This window comes from Macaca fascicularis, chromosome X (genome assembly GCF_037993035.2).
Source record: "Macaca fascicularis isolate 582-1 chromosome X, T2T-MFA8v1.1".
Classification (NCBI taxonomy): Eukaryota; Metazoa; Chordata; class Mammalia; order Primates; family Cercopithecidae; genus Macaca; species Macaca fascicularis.
Genome location: NC_088395.1, coordinates 50054854 through 50074158, shown reverse-complemented (window position 1 = coordinate 50074158; position 19305 = coordinate 50054854). Strand labels below are relative to the sequence as shown.

The window sequence follows — 19305 nt, the reverse complement described above, 5'->3', positions numbered from 1 at the left end:
TAATAATAACAAGGAGATTGCAGGGAACAAACACCCAGCAAATATACTACTACCTGATGCTATTGTAATTTTAGTGCTGCCTATGCACAAAACACAGCTGTTTCCTTTGTCAGGGAGGAACTGAGTTATTTATAAGATGCAACCAGCAGTTCATATCTCTCAAACACATGTTCTTTCCCAGACTCCTTTTACACTAATTATGATTTTGAAAACCTACCCACTTTCATCTCAGAGCTTCAAAAAGTCCTAAAAGTGCTACTAATGTTCATTTAAACTGGATTCTACTTCTTTCTCTCTCTGCATTCTCTTTTCTCCCACAATCCAATTTGCCTTCACTCAAGACTTCTTACCCGTTGTGTGTAACCAGGCACTGCCGCAGTCCCAGCTTTCGGAAAATATCCACTACGATCTCCATGGGTGTAAGATCAGTCACAGTGAAGGGGCTGAGATCCAGGATGTTCCGAAGCTTTAGAGTGGGTGGAGTGTATGGTGGCAATGGAGGAGAATGCTCCGTAAAATAAATGATGGAAGTGCTAACAACCCCGTCCTGTTTCTTTCGAGCATTTTCTATTCAAACAGAAAGAAAAAGTAAATTGAAGATGGACGTGCTAGTTCTATCCTTCTGGCTCCTAACCAGTCCCCTCTTCCCTGTCTTCCCCCATTTCATGCATACTTATTGAGTTCCACAGTGGATTCCACTATCCCCTTTCTGAAATCCTTACCAATTGAAATAATGAGATCTCTTCGGAGGACAAAGCCCACAAGTCTTTGGGACTCCCGGGATACCACCACTGGGAAGCCACTGTAAGTGGTTTCACTGATTATGGTCTCTACATCCTCCACAGTCATACTGTCCTGAGTAAGGACAGTCAACAAAGGATCATTTCTCCGGGGTTTCATCACATCCATTGCCAGGGTCTTATGAGCAAACTCTTCTTTGGCTTCAAGAAAGGGGTATCCATTGAGACGGATGTGGGCATCATAGATGCCCTCCCGCCCAAGAGCATCTGCCACCCACTTGCTTGTCATGGCTGCAGCCATCAGAGGCACGATGTATTCTAAGCCACCAGTCAGTTCAAACATTATGACAACAAGAGACACAGTCATTCGAGTCACCCCACCTGCAAAGAAATAGACACAGTCTACTCAGGCAGGCAAAATACAGGATTCTTACAATTATGGGCCTTTCCAGGAAAAGCTGACCTACCAGAAACAATGAGGTCTCACCTACAACTGTGCAGACTCCAGAGATCGCAAGAAAGCAAGGTTACAATGGACACGATTGAGAGTTCTCAAAATAACATCTACAAGAAGCCTTCTGTTTTTCCTTTTTCTTTTTTCCTCTTTCTTTTTTCGAGACAGGTTTTGTGCTCTGTCACCCAGGCTAGAGTGCACCGGCGTTATCACTATTAATTGCAACCTCCATCTCCCAGGCTTAAGTGATCCTCCCACCTCAACCTCCTGAGTAGCTGAGACTACAGGCACATGCCACCACACCTAATTAACTTTTTATTTTTTGTAGAGTTGGGGTTTCACTATGTTGCCCAGGCTGGTCTCAATCTCCTAACCTCAAGCGATCCTCCCACCTCTGCTTCCTAAGTAGCTAGGATTACATGTGTGAGCTACTATGTCCAGTCCAAGATGCCTTCTTGTTTCTTTGTTCTTTCATTTTTCTGTTGCTTCTTTTCCCTAATTAGAAAATACATGCCCACTGTGGAAAATCCAGAAAATATAAAAGAAAGTCACTATCTTATTAGCTCACTGCTGATAAATAAGCAGAGTAAAAATTTTGAATGACTTTTTCACGTTTTTTTCTATGCAAAAAACATACGTTTTTAAATAAGTGAGCTCACATTATATGTTTAATTTTCTGCCATGTTTCCCCCTCTACTTTATGTTGGGAACATTTTGCATATTATTACAAATTTATATATCATATTTTAAGATGTTAAACATATTTACATTATATTTTAAGATGTTAAACATATTAACATCATATTTAAAGGCTGCATTGTATAACATCATATGGATGTACCATAATTCATTTAACCAGTCCTTCATGTGCAAATTTAGGTTGATTGTAATTTTTTGCTCTTATACTATGATACATATTCTTGTGCAGATATCTTTGTCCAAATTTCTGATTATTTCCCCAGTATGAGAGAGTAGAATTCCCTTTTTTTTATTATGATTATGATTTTTATTTTTTATTTTTTTTAGTTTCCTCATCTGTATATCAGATGCTTTCTTTTTTTTTTTTTTTTTTTTTTTTTTTTTTGAGACGGAGTCTTACTCTGTCGCCCGGGCTGGAGTGCAGTGGCCAGATCTCAGCTCACTGCAAGCTCCGCCTCCCGGGTTCACGCCATTCTCCTGCCTCAGCCTCCCGTGTAGCTGGGACTACAGGCGCCCGCCACCACACCCAGCTAGTTTTTTTTGTATTTTTTAGTAGAGACGGGGTTTCACCGTGTTAGCCAGGATGGTCTCGATCTCCTGACCTCGTGATCCGCCCATCTCGGCCTCCCAAAGTGCTGGGATTACAGGCTTGAGCCACCGCGCCCGGCAAGATGCTTTCTTAATGTGCTTGGAAAATGGCAAACTTAACTGGAAAGTGATGGGCATTTAAATTTTCCTACAGTCAATTGTGTTTAATAAACTCTTCTGTTGTATGTCACCTGGGTAGCAACTTCTTTGAAATTAATGCAAACACTACTCACCTAAGCAGGCTGCAGCCCCAACCATTGCATAAAGGCCGGGGGTGATGCAATCAGCTCCCTGACTACACCAGCTATTGAAGATGGTCCATTCCTGGTGGTAATAGGCCAGTTGTTCCATTCCTACTCCTAGAAGTCGACCTGCTATAGCACCAACAGCCATGCTAGGGATAAAGAGGCCAGAAGGGATCTGCGAAGAGAAAGCAATAGATGGTTAGTGAGAAATGATGATTGCTTGGCACATGGCAAGGGCTGGAGGACTGACCCTCTGCAAAGCAAACAGGCCATTGACAATTTAACTATGCACTATGCTAGCAAGTGGCTGTAAAGATTTGTGTAACACTACAGGGACTAGAGGTTCTCTGGGACGTGCAGGCAAGGACGACTGCAAAGAAGCTTACCCTGATTCGGGGTCCATCAGGCAAGAGCCTGAAGTCTCCAGACCAACACAGAACTGGAGGCAGAAATTAGGCCTTTCCCAAAGAAAAAGGAAAATAGATGGAGTTTCTCATATATGCAGACATTTCCACCAATTTGAATTCTTATCAACAATGACTACCGTTTATTGAGTACCTACCATGTTCTATGCTGGATGCTCTACATGCAAGATTCATGGGTTCTTTATAACCCCAGGAGGCAGGTATTATTATTCCCAAATGCCAAAGAATCTAAGGTTCAGAGAGGTTAAGTAGCCCACCCAAGGTCAAGATTTAGTGAAGACTGGTGCTGGGATTTAAATGGAATGCTCATAACCATGCTCATATATTGAATCTTAGCCCATTGCTCACACAAAAAGGATATAGCACATGAAGTTTCAGTCTATTTTGTAACAATATCAAGAAAGATTAAACAATCAAAAAGTTTTAATGAGATCATGACTATGGCTACATGATTAACCAAAAAAGGAAAGCTCATCTATCTCCCTACTGTTTTTCTTGACTCCTAGGATACTATAGTAAATTCTTAATATTCTGTACTGAGAGAGGGAAATGATGATAAGGACAACCAAAACAGCAGATTCTTTTTAAACAGCCTGTGTTTGATTTTTGAATGCATTTGAATCTGGTGTTCTGATGGCTTACAAATTCCCTTTAAGTGAAAGAATGCAGGCATGAGGTGAAAATTAACTGAAGAAGCACTGCAAAACTTCCCAGGGTCTCCATCCCTTCCCCGTATTGAGGGGATGGATGGCGTCATCTTAGAGATTACAGTAATGCCTAAACTGAGTTGCTATCTCTTCTGGCTTGAATCTCCATTTCTCTAGAGAATAGAGGAAAGTAACTTGGTAGTTAGGGTGCTAAAGAAAAGAAACAAACAAACAAAAACCTAGAAAGGAGGAGGAAAATACTTCAACAAATTTTCTTTTCTGGCTTCTTCTGAAACATGGAAATAGTAACAGGTACTGAAAGTAAAACATGCCAGCCTGATGTCCACTTTTGATAGCTTAAATATTAACTAAGGATAACTTGTGAAGTGGATCCCACTTCTTGACAATTAAACATTGATACCAACTGTAAAAACTATATTTAGCTATATATTGGGTTGAACCACAGGAAATTGCCATTTTAGCAGTCAAAATGGTCGAATCCCAGCAACTTCTCTGCTTCAAGCCACCCTATAAGGAGTAACACTGTGCTGGCCAGATATCATTTTAATATAAAACGTACTGGAATAAATACCTCACCATCGTTTTTGAGTGGCAAAATATGTTTTCCACAGAAAAGGAGAAAATATTCTTCCTAAAATTTCATCACTGAGGCTGGCATTTGGATAGCTTAAGGCTTAGACAATTTGAGAGAGAGCACTGTATAGCAAATTATGAGAACATGTGGGGTAAAAGAGGCTTTAGGGGTGGGGGAATAATGTGAGGGGGATTTGAAAGCACCATATGAGCTATCAGGATTGTATGATACCTGAGCTCTGCCCTCCAAAACCCACAGCCACGCATGCAGCCACTGAGTCCCAAAAGAATTCCTCACCTTCATGCCAAAGGTGAATATAGTAATGACAATTTTCAGTATGAGTGTTAAAGCCAGCTGCCACATTGCACTGTAGACTCCCACGCCAGCCGGTCTGTCAGGCAGTTCACCCCCCTTGCTTGTGTTGAAACGGTTCTCATAATCACAGAGCTTGGAGGAGTCCAGAAGGCCACAGTCATTAAACAGCTCAGAAATGAGCTCACTTGTGCTCATCCGAGTGTATTCATTGGGGAAAGCCAGGATGGCAGTGATGGCTGTCACGACGAGTACTTCTATGACAGGATACTTGCCCAACTGGGTGGTCTTTCGTTTCCGACACCAGGCAATGTTTGTGCGGATAAACAGCGCTCCCCACAGACCACCAAATATGCCCAGCAGAATGAATGGTACGAGCTCAAAGAGATGCCATGGGGTGTGAAACTCCACATAAAATAGTACCAGGCGGCTATTCCCAAATGGATTGATGGAGCGTAGAGTGAATGCTGCCACCAAGGCAGCAAAGAATGAACGCCACAATGTTTTGAGGGGAAAATAGTAGCTGACCTAGAAGAAAGAAGGTGAGAAAGCAAACTCAAGTCAATACATATAAACTGTTTCAGGTGAAAAGCTGTGCTGCAGACATTAGAGTCAACTCATGGATGAAAACTGCCCATTGGATTTCTAGTCACATGGTAAAGCACCAAGCTGGGGAGAGTGCTCAGGGACTGGGATATACACAGATATTGTACATTATGTACAAAATTATTGCGCTGCAGTGTACAAAGTTCCTGACACAAAAACATGCACATGCTGTACAATGAAAAGTTGTTACCTCTTCAAGGCTGAATAATACTCCACCTATAGGTGCTCCAAAGGCTACAGATACACCAGCTGCTGCTGCAGCCGACAAGACCTACAATCCAAAACTCAAAATTAGTGATAGAATAATGCTGCTTTCCTCCACTCAATCACATTTTTAGAAGAAATGTTAGTAGTTACTGAACTTTTAAAAATACCTTCATATGCTCCATATCATCAAAAACAAAATTCAAACACTGTATGCTGAATTTTGAATACACATGCATAGTTCACATGCTTGACCAGGTAAGAGGACCTTTCCTTTGTAATTCATTTAGCCATGTGCTTTATGCTAAACTATGCCCCCCATCTTCCATACTCCCAATTCAGTAACTGCATTTGAGTTTCTAGACCTATTTGTTCACCATCTAAATGATGTACTTACAGTGATGTATTTATATAGCACTTTGTAAAGGAATGCTTTTTAAATGAGATGTTCAAGAAGGCGCTAATGACATAAAACTGAAGTCACAATTGGTTCACAGTTATTCAGCAGCTGCAAGAATTCATGCAATAGGTATTTAGAGTCTCCCATACCCTGTGTCCTACTCCATGCCTAATAACCTGTGGACACAGAAATAGGGAGGTGACTAGGTTTTTAAGAGAAGACTTAAGATATGGCAAGGAAAGGGACTAGGAGAGAGTGGGAGAGGAAGAAGGAGCCAAAGGGAAAAAGTGATAAAGAAAGAGAATAGTGATACTTAGAGACCTCCACCTCTGTGTAGGTGTGTGTGTACATGTAAAATGTACATGACAAACACTAGTAATGGCAAACAAACAAAAATTAACAGATGGACCAAGTCCTTTCATTGGATTCTGGTTGCTATGGAGAAAGATGATTTGAAGAAGAAATATTTTAAAGAAAGTTGAACAAAATTATGAGTTTTGAAGAATGAAAAGGTCCTTGGCAAAATAAGCATACTGGATTATCTGGGAGAGTAGGATGGCTCAGGAAAATGATGGGGAGGAAAGAGTGAAGTCTCTGGTGCTAGCTGTAAGGGCTTTGAAATTCCTAGCTACAATGGCTTTCATTTAAGATGAGGACAGCCAACATGCAACTCGAGAAGGGGGAGTTCAGTGACTACATTTAGGATGAATTAAGAGAAAGAAAAAATAGGGGTGGCTAGTTTGCTTTAATTTTATATTGCAGAGTTCAGTCTGTCTACACCCTTCTTTCTCAAGTCTGTTTTACTCTCAACCATCTGCCCACTTTGACAAGGCCATAAGACAAAAAAGGTTGCCACTGCTGATGAAAGCAACAGGAAAAAATAACTGGAAAGTCTAAATAAGTACTAGAAAGTAAATTTAAGATTCAAATACTAGCCGGTTGTGGTGGCTCATGCCTGTAATCCCGGCACTTTAGGAAGCTGAGGCACGAGGATCACTTGAGCCCAGGAATTCAACACTAGCCTGGGCAACGTGGCAAAACCCAGTCTCTACAAAAAAAATTCTAAAACTTAGCTGGGTATAATGGTATGTGCCTGTAGTCTTAGCTACTTGAGAGGCTGAGATGGGAGAATTGCTCAAGCCCAGGCGATGGAGGTTGCAGTGAACTGAGATCACACTACTGCATTCCAGCCTGGCCAACAGACTGAGACCTTGTCTCAAAAAAAAAAAAAAAAAAAAAAAAGATTCAAATACTGTCATGCACCACATAACAATGTTTCAGTCAATGATGGACCACATACAACACGGTGGCCCCATAAAATTATATTTTTACTGTACTTTTTCTATGTTTAGATGCACAAATATTTACCATTGTGTTACAATTGCTCACAGTATTCAGTATAGTCGCATACTGTACATGTTTGTAGCCTAAGAGCCATAGGCTATAAAAGCCTAGGTGTGTAGTAGGCTAGACCATCTAAGTTTCTGTAAGTCCAATTTATAATGCTTGCATAGTGAGGAAATCTCCTAACAATGCATTTCTCATAACGTATCCCTGTCATTGAGACATGACTATATTCATATGAGCCTAGCTGGAGAAATATATGGCGTCTGTGTAGAGAAATAGCCAAATCAAATTCCCCTCTTATTTTATTAGAAACTATTTGAACAAAAATGTCAATTTTTAGAATGAAAGTCCCCAGCAATCTGTAGTTTCAAACTCACCTTCATCCATGCAAAACCAGCAACAATCACCACTTCACTGTTAACCATTATAATATTTTCTTTAAAAATTTCAAACACAGAAAAGGTGATAGAACAGCACAAAGAATTCCTACATATCTTCATGTAGATTCTGTAATTGCTACTATTACTGCATTTGTTTTATGATTCTCTATTTTTTTCTGAAGAATTGGAATTTCACTCAGAAAAGTCAGTTGCACATATAAGGCTCATGTACCTTGAAATGTTTCAGTGCATTTAGGATATAAATGCTTTTTTGTCCTAAAAGCAAAGACAGTCTCCTCCATAATCACAGTTCAATGATCAAAATAGGAAATTTACACTAATAACTGTTATATGATCTATAAATCTCATTCAAATTTCATAACTGTTCTAATAAAACCTTTCTAAAAAAAAAATGTTTTTTCAACTCTTCCCTTCTGTTGAACATCATTCCCATTTAACAACCTCACCAATTTAACACTGCCTTTAAGTCCCTCTACTGCATGACAGTTAGTTAAACAATCTATTTATATTTCCCCATCTTCTCTTCTGCTAGCTTTCCTCTCTTTTCTAATTGTGCCAGGACCTTTCTCCCTTGAACTGAACCATCAAAATTTATTCTGTATTTGAAATCTCAGTATCTTTGAGTTTCCTTCTGGGTCTTGTGGTTAATTTTTTTTTTTTTTTTTTTTTTTTTTTTGGTTTTCATAAGAAATCATTAGGTTCCTGTTTTGTGAAAAATCCTTTTAAATGAAATGACCTTGATCTTGACCCATTCCATATATTACTTCTTTGTAATTCAAAGAAAATAAAGCAAGAGCCATTATTTTCTTAGGCCCTTAATTATAGCAAGAAAAAAGTAAACCAATGACTTGGAACATTTTTTTTAAAAAAGTCCTTCCTCCTCAAAACAGCATACATTAACAACTGAATAAACATGACAACCACTACAGAGTTGCCGTGGTGGGACTAATTTAGCTGGGCTGAAACAAAAGGTAGAGAGAGGTCCAATACAGAGAGAAACTAATTCAAGTATAATGTTAGCTAGAAATAGAAAGTGAAAAAACCGACATCTGAAACATACACTGCACTTATATGTACTATTCCATAGCAATAAACAACTTCTTTTAAAATCTATTCTTTCTGTTACTTATTTTGTAAGAGAAGCAATATATACTTGAATACAATTATATACAATAAAAAGTTAAAATTCTTACTTCTCCTTCATTACCCCTCACTCTCCCACTCACCATAGATAAACATTTTTAACAGTTTGGCATAGGCCAGGCATGGTGTCTCATGCCTGTAATCCCAGCACTTTGGGAGACTGAGGCAGGAGGATTGCTTGAGCGCAGGAGTTCGAGACCAGCCTGGGCAACATAGTGAAACCCCGTCTCTACAAAAAATACAAAAATTAGCTGGGTATGGTGGTGTGTGCCTGTAGTTTCAGCTACTTGGGAGGCTGAGGTGGGAGGATCATCTGAGCCCAGGGAGGTCGAGGCTGCAGTGAGCCATGATCATGCCACTGCACTGCAGTCTGGGTGACAGAGTGAGACCCTGTCTCAAAAAAAAAAAAAAAAAAAAAGTAAAACCAGTTTGGGGTAAAGCCACTTTCCAGACATTTTCTATCAATAAGTGCATGTACACTTTAAAAAAATATGAATTATATTATATACATTATTCAGAAACTGGCTTTTAAAATCTAATGGTGTTTCATAGCCAGAATTCCAAGTCTATATATATAAGGTTGTCTCATTTAATGGTTGCAAAGTATTCTACAGTATGAACAGAATAGTATTTATTAGATCAGTTCCCTGTTGACGGACATTTTTGTTGCTTCAGTTTTTTACTATGTTGACAGATGCTGCACTATCCTTATACACCTTTGTGCACACACATGCTAGGATGTCTGTAGGATAAATTCCTACAAGTGGAATTGCTGGGTCAAAGGGTGTTTGCATTAACATTGGTAGAACCCTCAAATTCTCACCCCCTAAGACTGTATCATTTATGGTCACAACCAAAAAGAGACTATTAAGGCCATTCATTATTACCTCTCTGCGCTTGGCTTCATTCTTCCTGTATTTGTTGAAGCAGTGGCACAGGATGTTCCCACAGCAGCAAGCCACGTGCACTAGAGGGCCCTCTTTGCCCAGGCTCAAGCCAGACGACACTGCCAGCACCAAGGTGATGGTTTTGATAACCAGAGTCCACTTACCCAAATAGCCCCTAATAATGAAACCACTCAAGATAGTTTTTATCTGCAGGTCAAAGAAAGAAAGATTGAATATAGACTAAGGAAGTCAACAAGGTTAAGAAGCAAAAATCTGGACTTCATTATAGAAACTGCACCTTTGGAACAAGTGACATATAAATGCTTGACCTACAGTGATCCCTGTTTGGAAGGGAGCCCAGGAGCCAAAGAAAGCAAGAACTCTTCTTTAAGCTTTCATGTTCTCCCTATTTTTAGGGGGAGGGGAGTGATAGTTGGACAAGGATGTATTGTAAGTATGAGAGTGTGCATATATGAAGGAGGAGCTGGTGAGGGAGGGATAGGTGTTTGCCTCATGTTACAACGTGGTAGCCCAAGAGGCATGTTTTGAGAAGATAAGGCTAATGTCCCTGAAACAACCTTAAAGGTTAGGTATAGTCTTGATTCCCTGGCTTTAAAAAAAAAAAAAAAAAAAAAAAAAAAAGTGACTTATTACCTGGTCAGGAAACGGGGAAGGGCAAAGTCATCCTGGTAATCTAAGTCTCAGTGTCTTCAGTCACTGTCAAGCAATCTAAGCCAAAAGTAGTTAGAAACAGGGTTTTAACCACCCCATGTAGCCTAAATCATACTGTGGGAAAGGTACCAAATGATTTTCTTTCTTTTGCTCTGAAAAAGCTGACAATAACACTGTTTTTTCAGAATCTTGGGATATACTCTGGAAGCTTTTTGGATAGTGAACAGGGGAGGTTTTCCAGCGCCTGGCTCAACAGGAACCCTCAGGAGGCTAAGAATCAACTTCCTTTAATTTCCAGGTAGCCCAGGCTGAGAGGGACTTGTGGAAAGACCTAGGCCTTAAATGGCCTCAGGATCCGATCCTGTTTAACATTCATCTAATTGTGGTATGTGCTGGAATACATATTAAGAGATTTTAACCAAAAAGTATTCATATTGTAACCATTTATAAACCATTTTAACAGACTCACCTCAGGGATTCCAGAGCCACAGGCATAAGGCGCAAACACCTTGACAAGAGATACGGCAAGGAAGGCAAATAGGAGAGCCCAGAGGACGTACATGAAATAATTGACTATGTAGGCAAAGGCTCCCTGGAACAGGGGGAAAAAGAAGCTTGTTTTAGCCTAGACGGCTTCAGTGAGACATGCAGCTCTTCTGAGTAATGTTTTTTTCAGGGAAAAAAGTCCAAAAAAAAAAACAAAAACACCACCACCAAGATTAAATCGTTCAAGACGTTTCTTTCTGAATTGTCAACTACTGAAACACTGTCAGGCCACTTAGTACTGAAAATGAGATGCTTTGCTATACCCAAAGGAAATTTACCATGGATTCTAAGGATGAACAAGGAAAAGAGCAAACTGAAAACCTTGAAACAAAATTATCTTTCTATATGAGTGCTTTGATGGGTTTTGTAGTCAAATATATATGATTCCATGTCATTTTACCAAGAGTCTTAAGAGCACCCCCTCCCCCTTTTTTGGAATGGCTGAACCTTGGCTTCACATTTCAAGTGAAGAGCAGATCTAAAGTTCCACTAAATTCACCTTTGGCTACGTACCTTGGTGTCAAATTCTCATAGTTTATAGTAACAAAATTTTGAGTGTTTGGTTTTTCTTTACTTTTTTACATTTTTTATTGTATGTATTTAAGGTGTACAACATGATGTTTTATATACATACATAGTGAAATTGTTACTACATTGAAATAAACTTACATGCATATCACCTTCCATAGTTACCTTTCTTTGTATGTGCAGTAAAAGCATCTAAAATCTACTATACAGCATTATTAATTCTACTGTACATTAGCTCTCTAGACTTATTCACCCTACCTTACTGCAAATTTGTACCCTTTGGCTCACTTCTCCCCATTTCCTCCTCCTCCATACCCCACGTAACCACCATTCTGCTCTCTGGTTCTGTTTACTCAACTTTCTTTTATAGAGTCCACATATAACTACATCTTCAAGAAAATTTTAGTACCACAGACTCAGCAACAACCATATAAGTAGAAAGTTTTGGACCCTGGCAATACCAGATACAAATAAATAAAATGGAAACAACTATTTTTAAAATGGAAAGAATATACTTTTTGAGACTATTCCCCTGTGATAAACAAAGCATGCCACAAAAGAAATCTAGCTCTGACCAGCAGGAAAGATTCATCCATATTAAAGGGCCTGCAAATAGTCATGTCTTACAAAAAAAGCAATTTTGATTAGGAAGTTATGCTTACTGGTAGAAATATTAGGAATTGCAACTCACTCAACTTAACATAAAATACAAAACTCAATGGACTTTTGACTTTTCAAAACACAAAACACTATTAAAGTAACTCACTGACCTAGACAAAGAGAACCAGAATGCTCAGGATTTTTCTGAGTTGTAAATTTGACACAGGTTTTCCATTATCTTAGGCCCTCAGAGGAACACATGATTGCTATTTCTTTGCCTTTCCAATGTCGCTAAGGAGGAAGAAGACTGCAGAGGTAGGAAACATAGAGGGTAAAGGAGTGAAAGGAAAAGTAACTCAAACTGGCCAGAGGCAGAGACCAGGAGACCAATTTCCCGCCATTTGGAGAAGGCTTCTTAAAACCTAGAGGAGGCCGAGGCAGGTGGATCACGAGGTCAGGAGATCAAGACCATCCTGGCTAACACGGTGAAACCCCGTCTCTACTAAAAATACAACAAAATTAGCCAGGCGTGGTGGCGGGCACCTGTAGTCCCAGCTACTCGGGAGGCTGAGGCAGGAGAATGGCGTGAATCCGGGAGACGGAGCTTGCAGTGAGCCAAGATTGCGCCACTGCACTCTAGAGCCTGGGCGACAGAGCAAGACTCCGTCTCAAAAAACAAAATAAAACAAAAAACAAAACCTAGAGGACTCTTTCCCCAGGGAAGGATTTCATTCATAAAAAGAAGAGCTGGAGAAATTTGTCACCAGAGCAAATCTCAAGCTCCAATTTTAAAGTAACTGTTGGAACACTTACACACATATAAAGGGGCAGCATGAGGGAGCCCTGCAGTGATAGAACAGTTCTAAATCTTGACTGTGGTGGTGGTTAAACAAATGTCCACATGGGATAAAATTGCAATGAACTACATGTGTGCGTGCATACACACACACAAAAATACATACATAAATCAATGTGTGTACAACTGGTGAAATAAAGCCTGTGGATTGTACCTATGTCAATTTCCTGGTTTTGCTGTGGTACTACAGTTATGCAAGCTGTTGCCACTGAGGGAGGGAAGGCTCGGGGGAAGGGTACTGAGGATCTCCTTGTACACTGTTTTGCAACTTCCTATGAATCTGTAATTACTTTTGTGTGTGTGTGTGTGTGTGTGTGTGTGTGTGTATGTGTGTGTGTGTGACAGGATCTCATTCCATTGCCCAGGCTGGAGTGCAGTGGCACTATCATTGCTCATTACAGCCTGGATCTCCTGAGTTTAGGGAATCCTCCCACCTCACCTTCCGAGTAGCTGGGACTATAGGTGGTTGCTACCATGCCCAGTTTTTTAATTTTTAGACACAGGGGTCTCGCTATATTGCCCAGGCTGGCCTCAAACTCCTGGCCCCAAGGGATCCTCCCTCCTCAGCCTCTCAAAGTGCTGGGATTCCAGGCATGAGCATGAGGCACACCTCACTCAGTCCTTGGAGGAGAGGGTTTTTTTTTTTTTTTTTTTTTGAGTTGGAGTCTCACTCTGTCGCCCAGGTTGGAATGCAGTGGCGCAATCACAGCTCATTGCAACCTCTGCCTCCCAGGTTCAAGTGATTCTCCTTCCTCAGCCTCCCGAGTAGCTGGGATTACAGGTGCTCACCACCACACCTGGCATCTATATATATATATATATATATATATACACACACACACACACACACATACACACACACATTTTTTTTTTTTTTTTGTAGAGACAGGGTTTCACCATGTTGGTAGGCTGGTCTCAAACTCTTGACCTCAGGTGATCCACCCACCTCGGCCTCCCAAAGTGCTGGGATTACAGACCACCATGCCTGGCCAATTATGTTTAAAATAAAAGAATCCCCCCAAAAGCAAGGGAAATACTCTCTCTCTCTCTCTCTCTCTCTCTCTCTCTCTCTCTCTCACCCTAAGTCGCAGGACTTCTCAAACTTTTCTACCTAAGTTCTCCTAATCTAGGAGAGAGTAAACAAAGGCATCAGAGTATGGGACAGGGTACCCGGGAGCAGAGCTGAAAGATTTTTTTTTTTTTCTTAACAAGTATGACATTTTGCATTCCATTTTAAATGATTATTTACACATAACTTTTGAAAAAAATGCCAAATATTCAGGAAAAAGTAATGCTCTAGGAAGGCAAATAACGTTTGTCCTATGGTTTCACCTACCCTCTGGCATGCTGACCTTACCCTAGTTTGAGAAGCATAGACTTAAACCCTCTCAGACATACAGCATGTATCTATCCCTTTTATTGAACCCTTTACCTAAGCCAATATGCATAGTCATATATGTATATAAACACTCCTATTTCTATCTTTATTCTTTTCCTATCTTCCTTTTCCCTGGACTGTTTGTATTTCTGTATGTGTGTGCACATGACACCTCAAATTGTTTGTAGACCAAGGTGGGTAATATAAATGTTTAAAAGTACAAATATACATCCTAGTCTTGTTTCCCTCACTAACAAAATAGATGAGTAGTGAACTAAGATGGTACCTGTCTTTGTTGGCAGAAGTCAGGGTGGAATTGGGAGCTGAGAGTTTTTTTGCTTTGTGTGCTTTTGTTTTCAGTGGGAGAAATCAAACATATAACTGAGTGGTGTAAGAAAGGTAAGGAACTGAAAAATAAGCAAAGTTACCTTAGCATCAAAAAACGTATGCTAGGCCAAGCACAGTGTCTCATGCCTGTAATCTCAGCATTCTGGAAGGCCAAGGCAGGAGGGTCACTTGAGCCAAAGAGTTAAGAGACCAGCCTAGGCAACACAGTAAGACTCCATTTTTACAAAATAAATAAATAAATAAATAAGTAAATAATCTAGGTGTGTTGGTGCACGCCTTTAGTCCCAGCTACTCCTGAGGAGGATTGGTGGGAGCATTGCTTGAGGCTAGGAGGTCGAGGCTATAGCAGTGAGCTATGGTCGTGTCACTGTACTCCAGCCTGGGTGACAGGGAAAGACCCCATCTCAAGAAAAAAAAAAAAGTGCTAGAAGACAAGGACAAATTAAAATATTGATTTGATCACAAAATGGGATGATAGGCAATTTTATTTCTGGGTTTCTGTTATTTTGACATGGAATGCATTGTACTTTTTTCAATGTTCTAATGTAATGCTCAGGGAAAATCACTTTTTGTATCTACATGCATAAACACATTTTTAACCCACTCCATCCTTCATTAGAAATTATAGCTCACCCGTTGGCTGCCTCTGACACTTCTTTTGAAATAATTAGAAAAAAAGAGAAATTCAGTCACACTATGTACTAGTACCAAAGAAGAAACACCAGGCTTATTAAAGCTAACAAAAAACCATTTTAAACATAAGCGTCAAATGACTCCACACATCAGCAGAGATGGAAATAGAGCTGCACTTAAACCACAGAGAAAGGCAGCTGGTACTGGTTCCCCTTTCTGTGGAAAGGAAAATAAAGGAAGATTCCGCAATTGCTGTGAGCACAGTATAAGAAACAAAATAAATGTAAGAATAAAAGTCAATGGCTCATAAAACATCACTACACGTTACCTCATCTGTGCTGATGATAAGCTGGGACCAACTATTCCACTCTGGACATTTGTCTCTCTCTTCAAAGGTGACATGATCAGAGTTCCAGCAACAATGTTCATGGTTAAACCAGAATCCCCCTGTGCATATACCTTCTTTTAAGTCTGTCATCCAATGAGCAGAGATGTCTATCAAACCAGCTAATGAACCTGATTTGTGGGGAGGGAGGGAAAGGCCAAAGTTAAACTGAATCTCAGAAACTGTTCTTTGGTCCTCAGAATAAGCTTTGTCAGAGAAAATGAGGGGAAAGGAATCAAAGCAAGAGATGAGCACATACTTCCCCATTCCACCTGTAACCTCTTTCTCATTGTGTGTTTGCTTGATTTTCACTTATTATCTCTGCACTAAACATTGCCATCTGTAGAATTTCTATATAGAAGGGACTTAGGGAAAGCAAAATGGGTGAGTGGGAGCAAGGGGCTAGTGGGCCTGTCTTTAAGCTGAACTAAGAAGACAAAAACACTATTTTGACTTCAACTTTATGAATACTGATCCATAAAGAGTCAAGTTTATTAAAGATTCTTTTATTCTCACCTATATATATATATACAAGATTCAGAAAATGTGAATTGCCCAACATTGAGGAATATTCTATGATGTTTATTTGAGATTGCTTAGAGAGGAGAGCTGACGAAGATTATGGGGAGAAGGGCTAAGCCCTGATAGCAGGATTGTGCTCCATGGACAAGGGAATTTGAGCAATGGCAGGAAGGCATTCTAGGCTAAAGGAGCTTAATTTATCAAAGCACAAACTCTGATGTGCATGGAAGGTGAGATGAAGCTATAGACATGTTGAAGCCTCCTGAACCTAAGACATGAACATCCTGAAGTTTTCTTACTGAGAAAGAGCAAACAGTATTATACACAGAACATTCACCAAAGAAAATGATGAGGAAACGGAATCGTGAACTGGGGTCTTATGCACTGTGGCTAATAGACTGATAGGGTTAAGACAGTTATAGTACTTTAGATTCTGGCCTTCTCATCATTTCTGTCATCCAGATGAAGAAACTCTAGCATAAAGAAATTAAATGGCCCAGAATCATGCTTTAGGGAAACAGTAAAGCCATCATAAAATTCACAGTCTCTGAATTCCCAGACTGTTCCAGCATTCAGACACACTGCTTCTATTGTTGCTCTCCAATGCTTAAAAACAAAATACCCTGTGTGTACAAGGGAAAGAAAAATATTCACTGACCACCTAGTGACAAGAAATACATTAAAAGTTTGAGGATATTATGCCTACATTCCAACAGGCGGGAGGCCATGTCATGTGTATGTTTTGGTAGGTGCTAAAAGTATTAACACAGGTTATTTACATATTTGAAGAATCTAGTCAAATCTAACACATTGTTTGACACCTACTCTTGGCCACTCCGGTCCACAATCTTCTCTGCCTTCTAACTCTTACTGCCTGGATTCAGAAAATTACCATGATGTTATACAGTTTGGCTTATTCTCTGGTTGTTTCATGTGTGCATGTCTTATTTCACCTAACACTGGTACCCTCAATCCTGTCTTCTCCTTCTACCTCTCCTCCTCCCCAGAGTCAGTTCTTTCTTCTCTGGTTACAAATTTTATTAGGTTTCCCCTACCCTGAAGAATAAAATGCTGTCCCTTGTCCCATTTCAAGCCTTTACCTTTCCTCTCTCTCCTATGACTACCAAAACTTCTACAGTGGTTGCCTTCCCTTGAAATCTATTAGGTTGGTGCAAAAGCAATTGCGGTTTTTGCCATTAAAAGTAATGCAATTACTTTTGCACCAACCGAATAGATTTAGCTCCTAATATTTTTCTGAGATGGCTTTTCAAGGCAACTGCTGTGTTCCTAACTGCTAGGTCATATAATCTTTTCTCAGCCATCTTCCTTCTCCTCGGCCTCTCTGCAATACTTAGCATTACAGACCACCCAGTCTATTATTAGGCAGCTCCAAACAGCCAGACCATGTTCTCTCTCCTGTAAGAGCCAGAAGGGGCAGAGTTAACACCCCAGGCCATGGGTTGGCAAACTATAGCCCAAGTGCCAAATCCTGCCTATCTCCTATTTTTGCAAATAAAGTTTTTCTGGTCACAGCTAGGCTTGTTTGTTTACCTATGGTCTATGGCTGCTTTCATGCCACATCAGCAGAATGGAGTGGGTGCTACAGAGAACACTTGACCCACAAATCCTAAAATATTTACTATCTGGCTTCTTTACAGCATAAGTTTGCCAATCCCTGCCCTACACAATTTTTGAAAACCCAGCTATAGATAAGCCATTCCTCATTTGCTACAGTCACGTTCTACTTCATGGCTCATGAATTATTCTCTCTTGGTAACGGCAGCGGCAGCAACACTAACAACTGGCTGCTGTGCTTAATAAGTGCTATTATGTGCTATATCTCATTTAATCCTCACAGCAAACTTCTAACATAGGGACTTTATCACCACTTTACAGAGCAGTAAACTAAGGCTTCCAGGGGTTAAGAAACTTGCTCAAAGCCACAAAACTATCAAGTGGTGGGGCTTGGATTCAAATCCAGACGCCTAAAACTAGAGCATCTACTTGCTGTTAACTACCACTGTATACCTTCCACCTCCAGGTTTCCACCTAACTTCTCTTTCAGCTCAAGATTACAGATTTGCCTAGGCCCTATCCTTTAATGCCATAAGGACACACCTCTTACCATCTCTACCTAGTGTTCTTGGCCCTCTGCTTCCTCCACTGGGTGAGAAACCTTCTTGGGAACTTGGTTGAAAGCTGTATTTGTACAGCAACTATACCATTTTTAGTGAGACTGTATATTATTTGGAGTGGCGGGGGAGATTGATGGAGTTTATAGGGCAAGGTGGCACCATTCCACCCCCAGCCACTATGAAAGAATGAGATCATAAGCTTCTTGGGAGTATGAGCCATATCTTACATGCTTTTCTGCATCACCAAATGAGAGAGTAGATGTTTAAGAAACACCCACAAAATGTCTCAGGAAGTCCTCTTCCACATCTTATCTCCTAAAACCCATGCAGTATATATTTAAGAAAAAAAAAAAACTGTCTCCAACAGAAGGGCTCTTCCTCAAAACAAGCACCAAAGGGCTAACATCACCTTAAAATGGATACAGTATTTTATAGTGTACAAAATACATTTAAATGCATTTCCTCATTTATTTAAGGTAAGAATTGCAGGTATTAGTACCCTTTACAGATGGGGACATTGAGCTTCTACAAGATTCACCAGCAATTCATTTAAGGTAGAAAAATAGGAAAACACAGTACCTGACTCAGCTCAGGACTTATGGGAGAGACATACCACAATTTTAGGAGATTTGTTTTGAAAACTAACAGTTTACCATACCTGATAAAAGCCCAATAAGGAGCATCAACAACCAGCCGGAAAAAGCATCACTCACACTGTGAATTAAGGCCCATGTTGACTCTTTGCTTTTATTGGTAATCTAGGGGAAAATGAGAAAACATTGGTACACTCTACACACACCCTTTTTTCACTTAAAAACTGTTCAACAAAGAAACACAAAGACAAATCACTGGAGAATAGAGACCAATTTAGAGCTACTTTTCACATAATCTTTAGCTCAACCAGTTTCACTAACAACTTTTGAGGTTTACTGAAACCCCACCTTCATCTACAGTATTGTAATGCCTGCAAAACCCTTATTCAGAGCTTCCGCCCAAGCTGCTCATTTCT

At 40.1% G+C, this 19305-nt stretch overlaps 1 protein-coding gene across 8 annotated transcripts in view; it reads right to left on the bottom strand.

The window, feature by feature from the left end:
• The window catches only part of CLCN5 (chloride voltage-gated channel 5), a 160631-nt gene that overhangs the window by 7972 nt on the left and 133354 nt on the right, over window positions 1-19305 (bottom strand). For 7 of the 8 annotated variants that reach the window (XM_015443504.3, XM_074029481.1, XM_045384157.2 and 4 more), the window contains 9 exons: window positions 18955-19054; window positions 15583-15770; window positions 10835-10957; window positions 9694-9900; window positions 5502-5582; window positions 4691-5233; window positions 2715-2901; window positions 723-1121; window positions 351-567 (listed from right to left, as the gene is read on the bottom strand). In XM_015443504.3, the coding sequence (XP_015298990.1) occupies window positions 351-567; window positions 723-1121; window positions 2715-2901; window positions 4691-5233; window positions 5502-5582; window positions 9694-9900; window positions 10835-10957; window positions 15583-15770; window positions 18955-19054 (2045 nt within the window). The remainder of the gene's footprint in view (window positions 1-350; window positions 568-722; window positions 1122-2714; window positions 2902-4690; window positions 5234-5501; window positions 5583-9693; window positions 9901-10834; window positions 10958-15582; window positions 15771-18954; window positions 19055-19305) is intronic. The other variant, XM_045384159.3, reaches the window with a different exon arrangement.